The following is a 14852-nucleotide window of genomic DNA, read 5'->3' as shown; positions in this document are numbered from 1 at the left end:
GATGTTAACGCAGAGGATTAACAGCAGTAATTGATTTGCAAGCACTGATGTTGCGTGGGATACAATGTAAGAAATGAAGGTGGTGTGACTGGATTCAAGAATTTTATTGTTTTTTTGAAAAAAACAAAAAAAACCAAAACGTTTTCTTTGCAAACATTTCTCAAACAGCATTTGAGCCAAGTGAACTTTTACTCACAGTGGTCCAGTTGTTTTAACATGGATAGTTTTGCAGCTTTTTAGAGAAAATTGACATAATCTCAGCAAACTAACACAGTACATTTAGTCTTTGGCATCTGCAGTGACTGATTTTCTTCCGTATTGTTGATTTATTATAATGCCTACTTTCTGAAGAAAACAACATTTCAGACCTAGATAGAAAACTTGAATAGCGACAAACAAAATCCTTTCTGTCCCATGATTAATGAAACTAGTTTATTTGAAAGACAGTGAGAACCATTTCCAAGACCCACAGATGGAAACAAAAAGCAAGCCTGAGCATCTATCTGTACTTAAAACAGTGTAAGACCTTGTATCAAATACTCGTGTTCAAGTGAACCATTTAACTGAAATGCATCTATGACAAAAGCTAATGTACACTGACTATGCTACGACAAAAAACATTTACATGATGAACAGGCTATACATGTTAGGAATCTTTAATGCACAAGTAATCCAGACTTGGGCCAAACAATATTTGCATATCATTTGTTTCATAAAATCCACACAGCATCAGAGTTGAAATATTTACAATTTAGGGATGATTCATGTAAAATGTCAAACAAACTGAAGTATTATTAAGAGATCAAAAAAATCAAAAATCAAACAACACTGTGTGGCTGTCTAAGCTTTCTGGCATAAAGTGTAATGTCCTACATGGCAATCCCTGCCAAATCTTACAAGCAAGTGATATTTAAAGTTAGAATTTGACTCAGGATTAACAAACGGGTCAACTAAAATTCATAACTTGTCAGTACAAAAAATAAAATGGCTCAGTGACTTAAGACAGGATACAACATTAACAACGTCATCTTGAATATAATGCGTTATGTAGTCATTAAAAAAACAAAACAAAACAAAAAACAAGTACTGCAAATCCTCTTTGGCGTAACAGGAAAATACAATCCGGTTTACCAACACAGTAAAGGCAACATGAAGAGAATCAAAGTCGAGGTCAATTACTCAGTTCCCCTTGTTCTCATTTCTTACCACACTCACTTGTGTTGAGTAAAGTCGCTCAGTTACAGACACAGTGGGTGAAGCTGAGGCATTTGTAGTAACATCACACGGACAGTAATATTAGCAGCAATAGAAAGTCTTGATTAGCCCAGTCTATCAAAAAAGACACTTCCATGTTAAAGGTTAGGAATGACACTGCCATCGTAAGCCTATCGCTCGGTAGGATATCCGACCTGAACAGACACCATGAAGGCACTCTTTAAAGGAGGACAACGTGAAGAAAACCATCTCAGTGCACACAGCTGTATCCCACAAATACTGATGCATCATAACCGCGCGGAAATACACCATAATGGAAGTCTGTGTGCTTTTTTTTTTTAGTGCAGTGAGATTAAGCTTATGCCCAACATCAGGTTGTTGTAGTTGTTCACAGTGTTTTGTGACCTTGAGTTGAGGGAGATGAAACTGACACACTGTCTACACTGTGCCTAGTGCAGTAAGCCAACTTGTGATAAAGATGTGGGAGGCAGAGTAACAGTTCTGCAATGAGTATGGCAATGTCGGCTCTGCCATCAGGAGTCATCGCTGGCCCGTTTGCGAGACTGGTCACCTCTGGAAAATAAAACCACATCACATGAGCGATTTAAAATTAAAAGCAATGCAAATCAGCGTTGACACTGACACTGTGACTGAGGTCTCCGAAGACTGACCGTGGAAAGCCGTTCATGGAGAGCTCCATTTGTAGCTTCTGGTCATGAGCGGCGTAGTCAGCCAACATAGACTCCAGAGCAGGTGGGTTGATTTGAGGAATAAACCCAGAGAAGAGAGCTGGGGCCAACTGGGCCCATTCTTAAAGAAAAAAGCAAAAATGGATGACACATTTAGTGCAGCTTAAGCTGAATGCCGCTAAACTAACTGTTGCATTTGCTGTATCGGCAGTTTTTATTAGCTTGCAGCAATGAAGCTCTTAAATGGCTTTAAAACAGATAATACATAGAGGAGCTTTTCTGGCAGCAGAAGAACAGGTAAGAGCAGCACAGCTCACCTGGTCGGAGGCTGTAGAGGCCTTTAACCACACCAGCCATCGTGGATGGCTGGACTTGAAAGGGCATGGAATGAGCATTGATGAGTAGAGCTGTATAAGAAAAAAAACAAATCACACAGCCTAAATCTAAAACCCTGACAGCAATCTGCCCTGGGCAAAGGAGGAATTATTTTAACCAAGTGTAGGTGACAAATTTTGCAGGTTCACAATTACAAGCAGAGACACAATTTTCAAATGTCGTAACGTGCATCAGGGCTTCATATGAACTAAAACACTCACGCATCAGTGTGTTCACATGATTCTCTGCAACATGATCAGCAAACAGCTTCATCAGATCTTCTCTCAAGTCTCTGTTCAGTTTTGACTCGATGTAGAACTTGTTCTGAAAACATTCAAAATAAAACATGGAGAAGCCTGCATGAAGCTGAATATGAGTGACACCCTACCCCAAGGCCATAGTTGGTTGCACAGGATGTGCCCGAAACCATGCAGTAGCAGATATTTCACAAAAAAGAAAATTATGAAAAAGATGCCTACCAAGTACATAAACACAGGAACTATGCATTGAAGAGATGCTGTGTACTGCGTCAGGGCATTGTTGAAATTCTCAATGAAGTTCTCAGGTGGGCTGGCCTGGAAAACAATACAGGTGTCGGTCAGCTTTACAGTTTCTGTATGTGCTGTTTATAAGCTTCCTCTTGTATTTGGATTTGCTTACTTGTAGATGTGCAGAAACCTGCTGCAAATGACTTGTTATTTTTAATGTCAAATCATTGTAGAGCAGCTCAGAGTGTTGCTGACAAACACACTTGTAGACATAACTAGGAAAACACAATCAAGAGAGAGACATTTCGAGTTAAGATTATGGGTGATGCACAAGGCAACTTTGGGGCTCCTTAAGGCAAGATAAATTAATACTGTAGACAAATTTGTCCAGGCTCAATGGTATGTTTTGGGTTTTTTTTAAATTATTGTTATTTTCAACAGCCATTTGTCTGTATTGTCTTACCTGTATATCTGTGCATAGGAAACAGAGATGTGGTCGGTGGGATTTTGAATCAGGAGACGATCAATTGCCTTCTCTAGGTTTGGCCAGTGGTTTTTTCGGTAGTCTTCAACAGCCATTGCATTCAGAACTGAGTGAATAGAAGTGGACTAGTCAGATACGAAATGGCGTGTTGTCTTACATACTTAATTATAGTTAACACCTCATAACAGATCAACAGACGACTGTTTGGCTGCCATCGAGAGCAGCAGTCTTCGCACGTTATTGCAGCCGCCGTGACCACAAAATATCAGGCCCTGCTTTCGCACTGCTTCCTTTAAGTGAACTTACGGAACTTGGACGTAGAATCGAGGGTGTATTTTCCCTCGACAGCGGCTGGCGGAGCAGTACAGTCGGTCTCACTGACTTCGCTGCTCTCGCTGCCAGAATCCGAGTCCATCAACTTTGACCTTCCAGAGCTGCTGGACCGCACTTTCCTTCGTCGCGTCCCCGGTTCTTCTCCCGGCACCGGTAGGCAGACGGACTGGGGAATCGCCGTTGCATCCGACAGCTGGCTTCTCAGATACGTTCGGACTTTGCTGCTGCTCGCACAATAATTGTGGTTATGGTCGTCTTTTATGCTCAAACTGTCATCTTCCATGGCCTCCATTTTTATAAACGTTACTGTATGTGTACACTACATTAACATTTCAGATAACAAAGTAAGGCAAAGGTAGAAACTGTCAAGCGCCTCTCGTAGTGTCCATCTCGGTTTTGCTGTTGTTAGCTGAATTTTACGACATGTCGTATCACCGGACAGCCGAGAGAAAACAGGGAAATGTAGTTCCAAAGACTTTGACTGAACAAAGCAAATTCCTAGACCTCATTTATGGACATCATATTCAACATGACGATGTAGAGTTGTCCAAAGACTATTAATAAAATGTCAACAGACTGACCAGCTTAATACGACATTTACGATAGAAACCTTATATGCTTCACTGCGCGTGCGCGAATAAGAAACTCCGAGCAATAACATTCCGTGCTTTACTTTTCCCTTTTTTGCTGTTACACTATTTTAGATTATAACAATGTATCAAAAAAACTCACTTGTCTCTTGCAGAAACCCTCCCAATCCAGATACAACCCTGTAAAATGAAACGAGGAACTATGATGTTGAGCTCAGAGGCGCTTGGTGGCGCACTATTCATAGCTCCACCATCACATTGAGGGTACTCACATGAACTGGACTATGCATTGAATAACAAGAATGAGTGGTCAGTGTTGTTCATTATTTTGTTTTTTTACTGAGAAGCCCAGAAGAGATAAGTTTAATGATGTAAAAAAAACATATTTCATATTTTCCTTAAACTGTAAACAAAACTACCTTGGAAATAGAATGTAAATTACGTTGGTGTAGACATTGATGCAACACAGTGGCTAAAATATGTCCATCTTCCAACACTTAATCTTTACAGGCAGCAGACTCCTCTGTATAATAGTTGAAACCATTTTACCTTTAGATATTCTATGAAAAGTGACACGGGCAACAAAACTGATCATTTATCAAAGAAAAGTGCCATTTTTCAATGTTAATTCATTGAACATATTCCTACGGCATAATATGACAACTCAGTATAACGTTGTACAGAGAAAAACTATCTTCTATCTTCTTTGATGAATATGTCTGACATCAGAGTATAAAAATAAGAAGCTTGACCATAAAAAGTAGCTGCCACATGTCAGAAGGAACACCTTGTCAATAGTTATATTTTTTCCAAGATTCAAATGACAGGTTAAACATACAAAGCTTATGACAACATAGGAGCGTGTTGATCAAGTGTTCTTTGGTCTAAAATTAAAAAGTACGGTTCCTTATTTCAAGCATTTACCCTCATGAAAGGGCAAAGCTGAACTTTATATAATGAACTTTTTATATTGCAAGTTAGACAATGTGTTCAAGTAAACTATCTGAAGATTTATGTTTGTGTCTGAAACTCACAGTACCCACTATTTAGCAGGCAGAAGGCTTACAAGTTTCCCCAATGGTAACATGAACCATCTCTAAACACATCATTAAGACACAGCTGACATCACACTATGGACTGAGACATTTGTTGTCTTTGCTTGTAAAGACTGCAATTTACAAATTAAAGCTCAATCTAGTGTTGCATTCATGGTACGCTGCAGGAGATGTGAGCATAAGCTACATTTCTAAAATTGTGAATGCAAAAGGAGATGAGCACATGGAAACAAATCCTTAAAAAAAACTATTGCATTCTATTTAGTAAGTAGCATACAGTATGAGGTTTCAGACATGATGCATGTGACCAAATTGGGCAAGGCAAAATAAAAAAAAAAAGAAAGACAAAAACTTGCTGCATATTCACACAAAGTTGTCACGCAGTTTCAACTTTATGAAAAAATAATAGTAAGGTTGATGAGTCAAAAATATACCAAACATACATATATAAAAAAAGACAATTAGTGCTTTGTCGACTGGGTACTTTACATTTAAAGGTTTGTGGTGTTCTGAGTCTTTTCAGAAGTATGGTCTGTCTGCACACTTGATGTGGGGTCATTGGCTAATGTGTGTTGTACTGCGTCTCTGAGGCATGTCTCTCCATCCACTGCCAGAGCGCTGGCTTCCTCTGGCTCGCTCTCTTCCTCCATTCCATCTGCGCTGCATTCAGACTCGTCACTGTCACTGCCGCAGGAGCTCGACGTGTCATCTTCAGAGTCAGAGTAAACCTCAGCCCCATGGAAGATATAGTGATTTGGTGCTTGAAACAGGTACTGGCCTGCTGTGGGAAACAATAAAAACAATTTACAATGTTGAAATCAATACCTGGAGAAAATCCATCATTGTCTATTTATACGCTTGTACCTGATGTCTCTGGTATTTATAATTATTTAGAGTGGTATGTATCTGCCTGCTTTATGAGGGAAAAAGGAGGTTGAGGAGAGCTTTAATTAATGAGATGAATGGGTTAGCGCCTGTGTTTAAACACACCCATGTCTCATTTTCAAATACATCAAACTGTATTTGTTAATTCTAGTGTTCAAAACAATGTTGTGCTCTCTACCATGGTCTAAAGCTTACACTCAAGGCGTTTGCTGATTGGACTTCTGTTGATTCGGCTCATCCAGCATCGTCTACGAAATTCAAGGTTGGAGGTTTGGCTCTTTACTTCAGCTGCCTCCTCTTTTGGTGCATCTTCTGCAGAGTACTCTGAAGGCTCAGCTGTCTCTTCACTGGGATACTGAGCATTTGGACAAGGCTCTGGAGGTGTAACATTACCAGCAGTCTCTGTGACATTCTGACTTTCTGTCTCCTCTGAAGGCTTAGATACTGAGTCTGTACTGTGCTGCTTCTGCTCCTCCTGAGCTCCATCGCTGGAAGCAGGCAAGGCCTCACTTGGTGGCTGCTCCGGTAACCGAGGGGGTTTCTCTGTGATCTCAGTGAGTCTTACAGTGTTGTAGCAGAGCTGCTCAAAGTCTCCACCCAACCGATGACAGAGCTCGTTGATGATCACATCACAGTCCCCAAGTAGCTCCACATCAAAGTTCAGGTGAGGCAGCTGCTCCCTATTGATCAGGACCTGAGGCACTTCATGAGGAACGGAATCTGAATGGGACGAAGATAAAACGAGTGAGTATTGTTACTGTTATTACTGCAAGCACAATATAAAACATAATGATTGCTGCATACATCTTACAGAAAAAAAACCACATCATACTTGGGATGAGGGCAACTGGTCGGACTTTAAGTGAAGAACCAATGACAATCAAGAGGTCCACCTCATCTTTATCCTGTTTCATGGCTCTGTGGAACATTTCTGGAAGATTCTCCCCAAAGAAGACAATGTCAGGTTTCATGATTGCCAAGGGAATGTCTGGACACCGTGAACAACGAGGAACAACCTGCAGGACAAATTTATTTTAGAAACATATTAGCTGAGTCACATCTGGGTAGGGGTTGTTTTTCTGTAACATCAACATTACTAGCCAACGTCCTCAAAGCTGTACCACCCCTGACTTACTGTCATACACTGACAGATGGTGCAACATTTTGGGGGAAAGATGTGCAGTACATGAACATTTTAAACATATTCATGACATAGAAAACACCCAAATTACAAAACAAATAAAAGGGTACTCATTTCTCTTCTTCTCCCCTAGCGGTACCTAGTTAAGCAAATAGTTTGGAATGCAATGGATGCAAAAGATTTTGGATATATCCTGCTGCTACTCTGGATGAATGAACCTGCTATATATGGGCAATTCTCATTAACATACTGTAAATGAGAATGAACAGATTGCAGCAACTTTCCACTGCAATTAGTACTTTACCACAACAACATAGGATTACTGACAGAGGCAGATGTATCCAATCACAAGGTTTTAAATGCACAGCACGTAATTTCTGAAACTATGGGGTACCTCGATCAAACAACAAAAACAAAAGGCGTAGTTTGATGACTTTGTGAAGTAGTATGGGATCGTAGGAGTTGCTGCTCTCATTGTTGAAAAATGACCGAAATTTTATCTGACCTGAGACAGTAATACTCACAGACAGAGGGGTTGCCTCTAATGATAACTGTCATTGTGGATTAATTTGCACATTATTTTCATGATTATTTAATCCGTTGTTTACACAATAAAATGTCAAAAACAACTTATCTCCCAAGGTCCAGGGTGAAATCTTTACATCACTTCTTTTGTCAAACTAACAGCCTAAAACCCAAAGATTCTTCATTTACTATCATGCATGAAAAACAAACAGCAAACCCTTGCATTTAAGTCCTGTAATGAATTTGTTACACCCGTGTTGAGTCAAAATCTTCACTGTGAAAAGAATCAATTTATCATTAAGTTTCTATCCCAACTTGCTCCTCCTGGTCCCGTTTGCACCACCCCCCAATGGCTCTGCACTGTTTAAGTTTTGGAAGCAGTGCTAACACAAAGTGTACAACATACACAAGATTTGTCAAGGATTATTTTTGTGCATTATCAATGAAAGTGTGAATATTGCCACAGTCGAACAACAAAATTTATTGTACATATTAATTTACATTGCTGCATTATAATACATACAGAAGTGTATGTAATAGGCTGCAGGAGCCATGAGAAATATGTCAGTGAAATTCACTGTCCAAGAGAGCATGTAAATACGTTATCTTGGATCAGTTTGTAACAAATAAATACCTGGTTAAAGATGTCTTCCCTTATAGCCTCACAATCCACTTTGTGTTTACAGACGAGACAGGATGCAGTGGCAAATGAACCTGAAATAAAAAGGTATTAATGACCTCAACACCGGAGACAGAAATATATAAAACAAGCAAGAACCATCTACTAGCTGTATCACTTACCATGACATTGTATAATCCGCTGAACTCCAGCCACTTGTTCTAATGTATCAATGTTTTGCGTGTAATTGCGTAGCAGCTTCCCTTGCTTATCCAGCATAGATATGAATTTGTGACAAGGTGAAGGCTGGAACTGACCGGGGTAGATCTCCTGCAACAGAGGATGCATTCAACACTTGCAGACTAAATATGAAGCTTGGTATAATCGTACACATCACTCTGTTGTGACTTCCCTGTACCCTTCATCTGGAAAACTTCTGTGATTTGCACAGAAGCAAGTGGACAAACCTTAGCAAACTTGAAAAAGGGTCTTGGGTCCCGTCTGAAGTATTCAATGTCAAACATAGCTTGAGGGTCTGGAAGATCGGGAAAATCTACAGCAAGACGTGCATAAATTCCATCTCTGGAGCGAAAGTCTGGTATTCCACATGAAACTGACACCTACAAGAGAAGCATACAAGCATTCTGACTTAATAGCATGAACACTGGTACACTGCATTCACTCAAACATGTGTTAATTCAAATAGTACCTCTGTATAACACTACTGTATATGCATACCCCAGCACCAGTCAGCACAAGTATCCTTTTGCTTTCATGGAGTAGCCTGACCACGTCCTCTAAGGTGTTGATATCCTTCCGCTTCTTTCTTTTTGGAGGTTCTGAAATGTTGATGATGATCTGCCACAATGTCATGTCATCTAAATCGGGCGGGAGCACAGTCTCAGGCAGCAAATCCCTCAGAATGGTCCTTGGATCGGTCTCTCGGATGTGCTGCTGGATGAAACTGTAGGAACCTGTCCAAGAATGCAACACCTCAGCATGACTTGTATTTTAAAAATATTTGCGGCATAACTGTTTCTCACTTACTAAATACACTGTATCTGGGGAGAAACAAAAGCTGCACGGGCAAGCTTTGGCCAAATGAAACTGAAATTCACTTAGTCACCTATTTGCGGTTGAGGGGTCCAGTCGCTGGAGCTTGCATGCGACGACCTGTCATCTTCTTCGTTGATGTGGTCCGGTGTGACAGCCAGACCGTTGGACGGGAGATCGTCATGTCCAAGAAAATCTGAGAACAGAGGAGTTTGTACAATAAACAAATAAAGCTAGAGAGATGATCAGTTACAAGCAAGTTGACATGACAACAAACGTGGGAACGCTATCTTCAGTGAACATTAGTGGTTTAAAAGATGTAAACCGACTAGAAAACTGCAAAGGTCGGTTGCGATTCAACGTTAAATCTCCACAAGATGTCAGAGTTTTCTATTTACTTTTTAGCCTTAACTAAAGAAAAGTTAAAGCTGCTGTTTCAAAGTACACGCCGCTCAACACCCACACATCTTTGCTGTGTTTAAGGTTAGGTGACTAACTTAAACTTATCCTCTTTTTCAAACTCGCCGGGTAAGTAGTTAAAGCACTGCTCACTCACTACGAGTCGCGTTAATATATTAAGCTTTGTTAAATGCCCGCCTGTTTTCGTACCAGCTCCCTCCTCAGTTGTCCCAAGTACAGCGCTGCCGTCTAGTTTCACAAATGGTTTGAGCGGCTCGGAGACCAGCATTCCCAGTCCATTGTTGTCTCCGCCTAGCGCTGCTGGGGCCTGCTCTACCGCCATCACCGGCTTTGCTTCCTTCTCCGCTGGCTGCGCACAATTCACGACCGCCTCCCAGCTTTCGGTAGCCCCAGGGGCACATGATATTTGATCTGCTTTGGAGACTTTGAATCCGTAGTTGGTTAACGGACTGATTTTCGACCTTTTCGCGGCAGGTTCTTCCATATCGGAGGCGCCTGAAAAGGCCGTTCCGAGACTGCTCTCTCCGTCCGCCATCTTCAGCCCGCAGAGCCGCTGAGCAGAGCCTTCCTCTCGGACAGCTGGCTCATTTGCATAGAGCACGTGACTCGTTCTCCACCAGTAGTCACGGCTGGAACGTCCCCTTTTTACGTCGATGACATAAAACCATAACAACATATTGCTGCATTCAAATACGGTCAGATCAATTTTGAGAAAATGGAAAATCTAATTAATGACTGCACACAGATTTGAATGAAATACAGGCATCAACGCTGTCGATAACAGCGTATGAGCTCTGTCAATAAATATCTTTTAGAATTTCTCTACTGCACATAGACGTTGAAATTTTAATCATGACCACAACTACACAGCTCCTGTAAATTTATCATTTTTACTTTGCCACATATGCCTCAGGATATGTACCGAAGTCACAAAGAAAACATAATTTTATCATATAATTATTGATTATGCTTAATAAATACTGAATTTGCATTTATTTAATGCCCACGAGAATACTCCAAATTTCGAGCTGAGCCGGAACTTTATTAGACACATGAATGCAGCACACGTCATATGATGAGAAAGGATCCGCTGGCTTTTCACCTAAAGTCAGGAGAGATCTCCCCTGACAGTTTTAACGATTTCGCAGTTCTTGATGGTTACCTTAAGCTAACAGACAGAATAACAACAGGATAAACTTTGAGAGTATTATCAGAGAGTGAGCCACAGCGGCAGCGAGGGGAACCCATCGGCGACTGCTGAACCCAGTAGCTGCGATCCAGGATCGCAGATATTTAAGCTTGCTCCGTTACAAGAAACTATACACGTCTCATAACAGATTTTTATGGAGGCTGTTTTGAACTGCAAACCAGAGGATTTGGAGGATTATTACGGGTTATTAGGATGTGACGAACTATCGTCGGTAAGTTCTGACCAGTGCGTTTAAGGAACAGTCTATTTGCTGATTGACATATCCTAAAGGTTGTTTGTACAGAAACAAGTTAAGAAATATAAGACAGCCCAACATGAAATGCTGTGCGGCAACGATCATCAGTCTGTAAACTGTCCAACCCAAACACTGACTGATTATGCTCCAGAGGTTAGTCTGAACCGACAGACCTGTTGATGCTCCAGCATGTCAGAGGAACTGGTCCTGCGTCACCCTGCGTCTGCTGCTGCAGTAGTTGTCCTTCAATAATTCATTCTTTAACGTGTCCACACTTGAGGTTAATACGATACAGCACAATAATTTGATCATCATTAACAGTACAACATTTGTGATGGGAATGCGTTTGAAGGCCTCAAAAGCGATCGATATTAGTTTTCAAGATAGCGTAAAATAGGCTAAGTCAGGTTCACAGAATCGCTGTTTGTATTCCCCTTACACATTACATGTTACATGTATGTAAGTATGGTGTTTCATTTGTTTTGTGGCCTCATAGATTTGAAAATGGTTTACCATAACGAGTAACGCCTCTTCAAAATAAAATAAGTGACTAATTCCTGAATTTCAAATATTTCAATTTCAATATTCTTATTCATTTAATCTTTTACCTTGCAGACTGACCAGATTCTAAATGAATACAAGATCCGAGCCCTGGCATGTCACCCCGACAAACACCTGGACAACCCAACAGCAGGTAGATAGACACCTATAGTCTATGTTAAACAGGAATTTTCAATCAGTGACAAATAAAAAGAATGTGATCAACGAAATGCTAATGAGCCAGAATTGTGGTTTGAAGTCAAGGTGAGCACAACTTTTTAAATTTTTGTTTCCTATTTTGGTGATGTTTTTGCCATTACAGTTAAGTTTTCTGACTTATCTCACAAACAGTTAATGTCTCTTTCTGATGTCTACTTCAAAGGAAATTATGTTAATGGGAAGCTGCTTACAAGTGTATGCAAAGTAGAGTGTATTTAATTAATGCTAATTAGGTGAGCGTGATGTTCCATCTTAGATCCTGATCTTTTCTCTCTTCTTGGCAGTGGCAGATTTCCAAAAGCTGCAGGAAGCCAAAGAAGTTTTGTGCAGTGAAACCAAAAGAAAAAACTATGATCTTTGGAAAAGAAGTGGAGTTACTATTCCATTTCATGACTGGCAAGCCTTGAATGACTCTGTAAAAACAGTATGTAATGTCTTTACCTTGGTTAGAGTTGTATGTTGTGTTATCTGTATAATTTAGTAAGCCTGGTATTATAGTTGGCATATCTGTTTGCAGTCAATGCACTGGGCTGTGAGAAATAAGAAGGAACCGATGTTGGAGGCCTCAAAAACAGAAATTCCAGTCACTTCCCAAGCAGAGGGCCGTCATGATGAGCAAGAAGCTCCAATGGTCCCTTCAAATGATGACAGGCCATCCTCGGGTAAGCAAATTTCAGTATGATCTCCAAGCAACGGAGACCCAATTTCTCTTATTATGTGATGCGAATAAGTAATCCTGTTTTTTCACAAGTGCCTTTAGCATTCAAAAAATATAACCTCACCATTCACGTAGTTAGGTTATATTTTCCCCCAAATTTCGCACCAGAAATATGGTGCTCAGGGGAACACTCAGGGTGAGTAGAGGAAAGACTGCTGAAGTGCCCCTGTGCTGGTAAATTAGTGCCACTGAATATTAAAGAAGGGGAGACTTTCATGTTAAAAGCGCTGTGTGCCAACTCCCTTCTTTGTGAGGTGTTGTGTTTTTCACTTCAAGACAGCTTAAGTTTGGGAATTGGACAAAAGATCATCTTTTCTGTTCAGTGCATAAGGACATACTATGTGTCACACATTTATTCATATTTTCTGTTAGTAGTTATCTGGTCATTCCGTACTGTATGGCTAGAAGGAAACGCCAAGCAGACCACCTGCACAAATGACAAGTTTCATTTACATATTTTCAGTATGTTACCGGCACCTCTTCATCTAACAAGTTCACTGTGGCTGCTCCTTTTGCCATCCCTCTCTGAGCATGTGTAAAGATGATCCATCAATAAATTGCACTGTTATGTTGCCTGTCTAGACAAAATCAATTTGACCATGGAATAATATAATGATTTAAGTCTTTTATTAAAATATTATTAAATGACCTTGTAAATGGGCTGAAATGTGAACCTGTTGTGGTAAAAAAATAACAGATGGTTTCATGAGAGATTTTTTTATCACAGTATTATTATTATCGTTGCTGTTATTGTTCTTACAACATTAATTACCTGATATATCTCTTCTTTGTGAATGATATGATATGATATATTATATTATATTGACCTGTATCTATCTCGTTAATTATTTGTGACTATCTATTGTTTATACAGTGATAAATGCTACGAAATTAACAGACTTTATCTTCCCTTAGGTGATTACTGCCATCGCCGTTTCCGTTGGGCTGCTGACTCACCATCCAGCCTACTGCAGAGGTTTAGGAATTATGAAATATAAACATATTAACAGTTTAATTTTACTTAAATGTTCGTGTTCAGTGTCTTGCTGCTGTCCTTGTTAACTGTGGCGTCAGTTTTTGTGAAAGTGATCTGGTTGCACCTCCTCTAAGCTTCTTGCGTAAACTGGAAATTGTGAACTCTAAATGTGTTTGTAGCAAGTGTGAAATATTTGTCCAACAGACATTAGACCGTTTCTTATCAGATTATGTGAAGGAGATATTTCGTCATTAGTCTTGCTTTTTTTCAATTATGTTCACTAGCACAACATGGAGATATGGGCCTTCCTAATGCTGAATTGTGTCACTTTGTGTTACTGTCAAGTTCATAATATTAAAAAAAAACCTGAAACACATCATGAACATTATTTTGCTTTTGTGTTATTTAACGTCTTCGACATCAGTGTCCTTAAAACTGAAATCAAGACATTCAGTTAGTTACAGTCAAACATTTGTGTGGCATCATTACACCTACAGTGATGCTTGCTTTACATATAGATAAGTCCTCATAAGTAAAATGATCATCATTTTCAGCCTTCATTACTTACAGCTTTCATTACCTTCTATCCTACCTGCAATTTAAATCGGGTCTTCACTTTTAATGTCGGTCTATTATATTTAGCCATCCATGTTATTCATGATCACAAGATCAGGATTGAGCAAGGTAACAGGACGCTATCAAAAACGACGAACCATAAGGAGGGCAAATACAAAAACAATATATGTAAAAGATATAATGAGAAGAAAGTAGTTCAGATCTAAATATTGATCAAAGACAACTGATATGTTTTCTCACATAAGCTTATCTGTATGAAGGTTAAATTCTGGTTCAGCTTTTTAATGTCTTGATCTGAAGTACATTTTCCAACTCATAGCCTGATTTGAAGTTAATCTGTAGTCAGTATAAATTGATACAATGCAAAACACTGATAATGACAATAGAAGTGTACTTATTTTTTAAAGTGCCATCTGTACTGTTTCCTCACTGTGCCTCTGTCCTTCGATACTTACTGCTTAACAGAAACCTCCTATAGCCAAAGAAGAGAACCCTTCTTATATGGA

General features: G+C 39.8%; 3 protein-coding genes and 1 long non-coding RNA gene across 5 annotated transcripts; 2 read left to right on the top strand and 2 right to left on the bottom strand.

The window, feature by feature from the left end:
- Positions 1-89: 89 nt before the first annotated feature.
- On the bottom strand, positions 90-4197 carry cacul1 (CDK2 associated cullin domain 1). Its single transcript, XM_046401799.1, has 8 exons — positions 3558-4197; positions 3231-3357; positions 2940-3042; positions 2759-2854; positions 2501-2603; positions 2222-2311; positions 1887-2025; positions 90-1788 (listed from the first exon to the last, which is right to left on the bottom strand). Exons 1-8 carry the CDS (start codon positions 3874-3876, stop codon positions 1749-1751), a joined length of 1017 nt encoding a protein of 338 aa, XP_046257755.1. The 5' UTR covers positions 3877-4197; the 3' UTR covers positions 90-1748.
- On the top strand, positions 3600-5609 carry LOC124065902. Its single transcript, XR_006844507.1, has 2 exons — positions 3600-3737; positions 4330-5609. It is a non-coding gene; the product is annotated as an uncharacterized LOC124065902 (long non-coding RNA).
- sirt1 (sirtuin 1) lies at positions 4952-10499 on the bottom strand. Of its 2 annotated transcripts, none has more exons than XM_046401798.1 (9): positions 10062-10499; positions 9526-9648; positions 9138-9373; positions 8867-9019; positions 8582-8729; positions 8415-8494; positions 6947-7130; positions 6310-6834; positions 4952-6007 (listed from the first exon to the last, which is right to left on the bottom strand). In XM_046401798.1, the coding sequence occupies exons 1-9, from the start codon at positions 10405-10407 to the stop codon at positions 5721-5723; spliced, it is 2082 nt and encodes a 693-aa protein (XP_046257754.1). In that variant the 5' UTR covers positions 10408-10499; the 3' UTR covers positions 4952-5720. The 2 variants fall into 2 exon arrangements, with proteins under 2 accessions (XP_046257754.1, XP_046257753.1); XM_046401797.1 differs by having other exon boundaries at positions 4952-6010; positions 10062-10497.
- A 445-nt stretch (positions 10500-10944) lies between these two features.
- Positions 10945-14146, top strand: dnajc12 (DnaJ (Hsp40) homolog, subfamily C, member 12). Its single transcript, XM_046401801.1, has 5 exons — positions 10945-11293; positions 11933-12011; positions 12361-12500; positions 12594-12738; positions 13710-14146. Exons 1-5 carry the CDS (start codon positions 11216-11218, stop codon positions 13790-13792), a joined length of 525 nt encoding a protein of 174 aa, XP_046257757.1. The 5' UTR covers positions 10945-11215; the 3' UTR covers positions 13793-14146.
- The last annotated feature ends 706 nt before the right edge of the window (positions 14147-14852 follow it).

Source organism: Scatophagus argus, chromosome 10 (assembly GCF_020382885.2).
Source record: "Scatophagus argus isolate fScaArg1 chromosome 10, fScaArg1.pri, whole genome shotgun sequence".
Taxonomy (NCBI): domain Eukaryota; kingdom Metazoa; phylum Chordata; class Actinopteri; family Scatophagidae; genus Scatophagus; species Scatophagus argus.
This window is presented reverse-complemented; position numbering and strand designations above follow the sequence as displayed.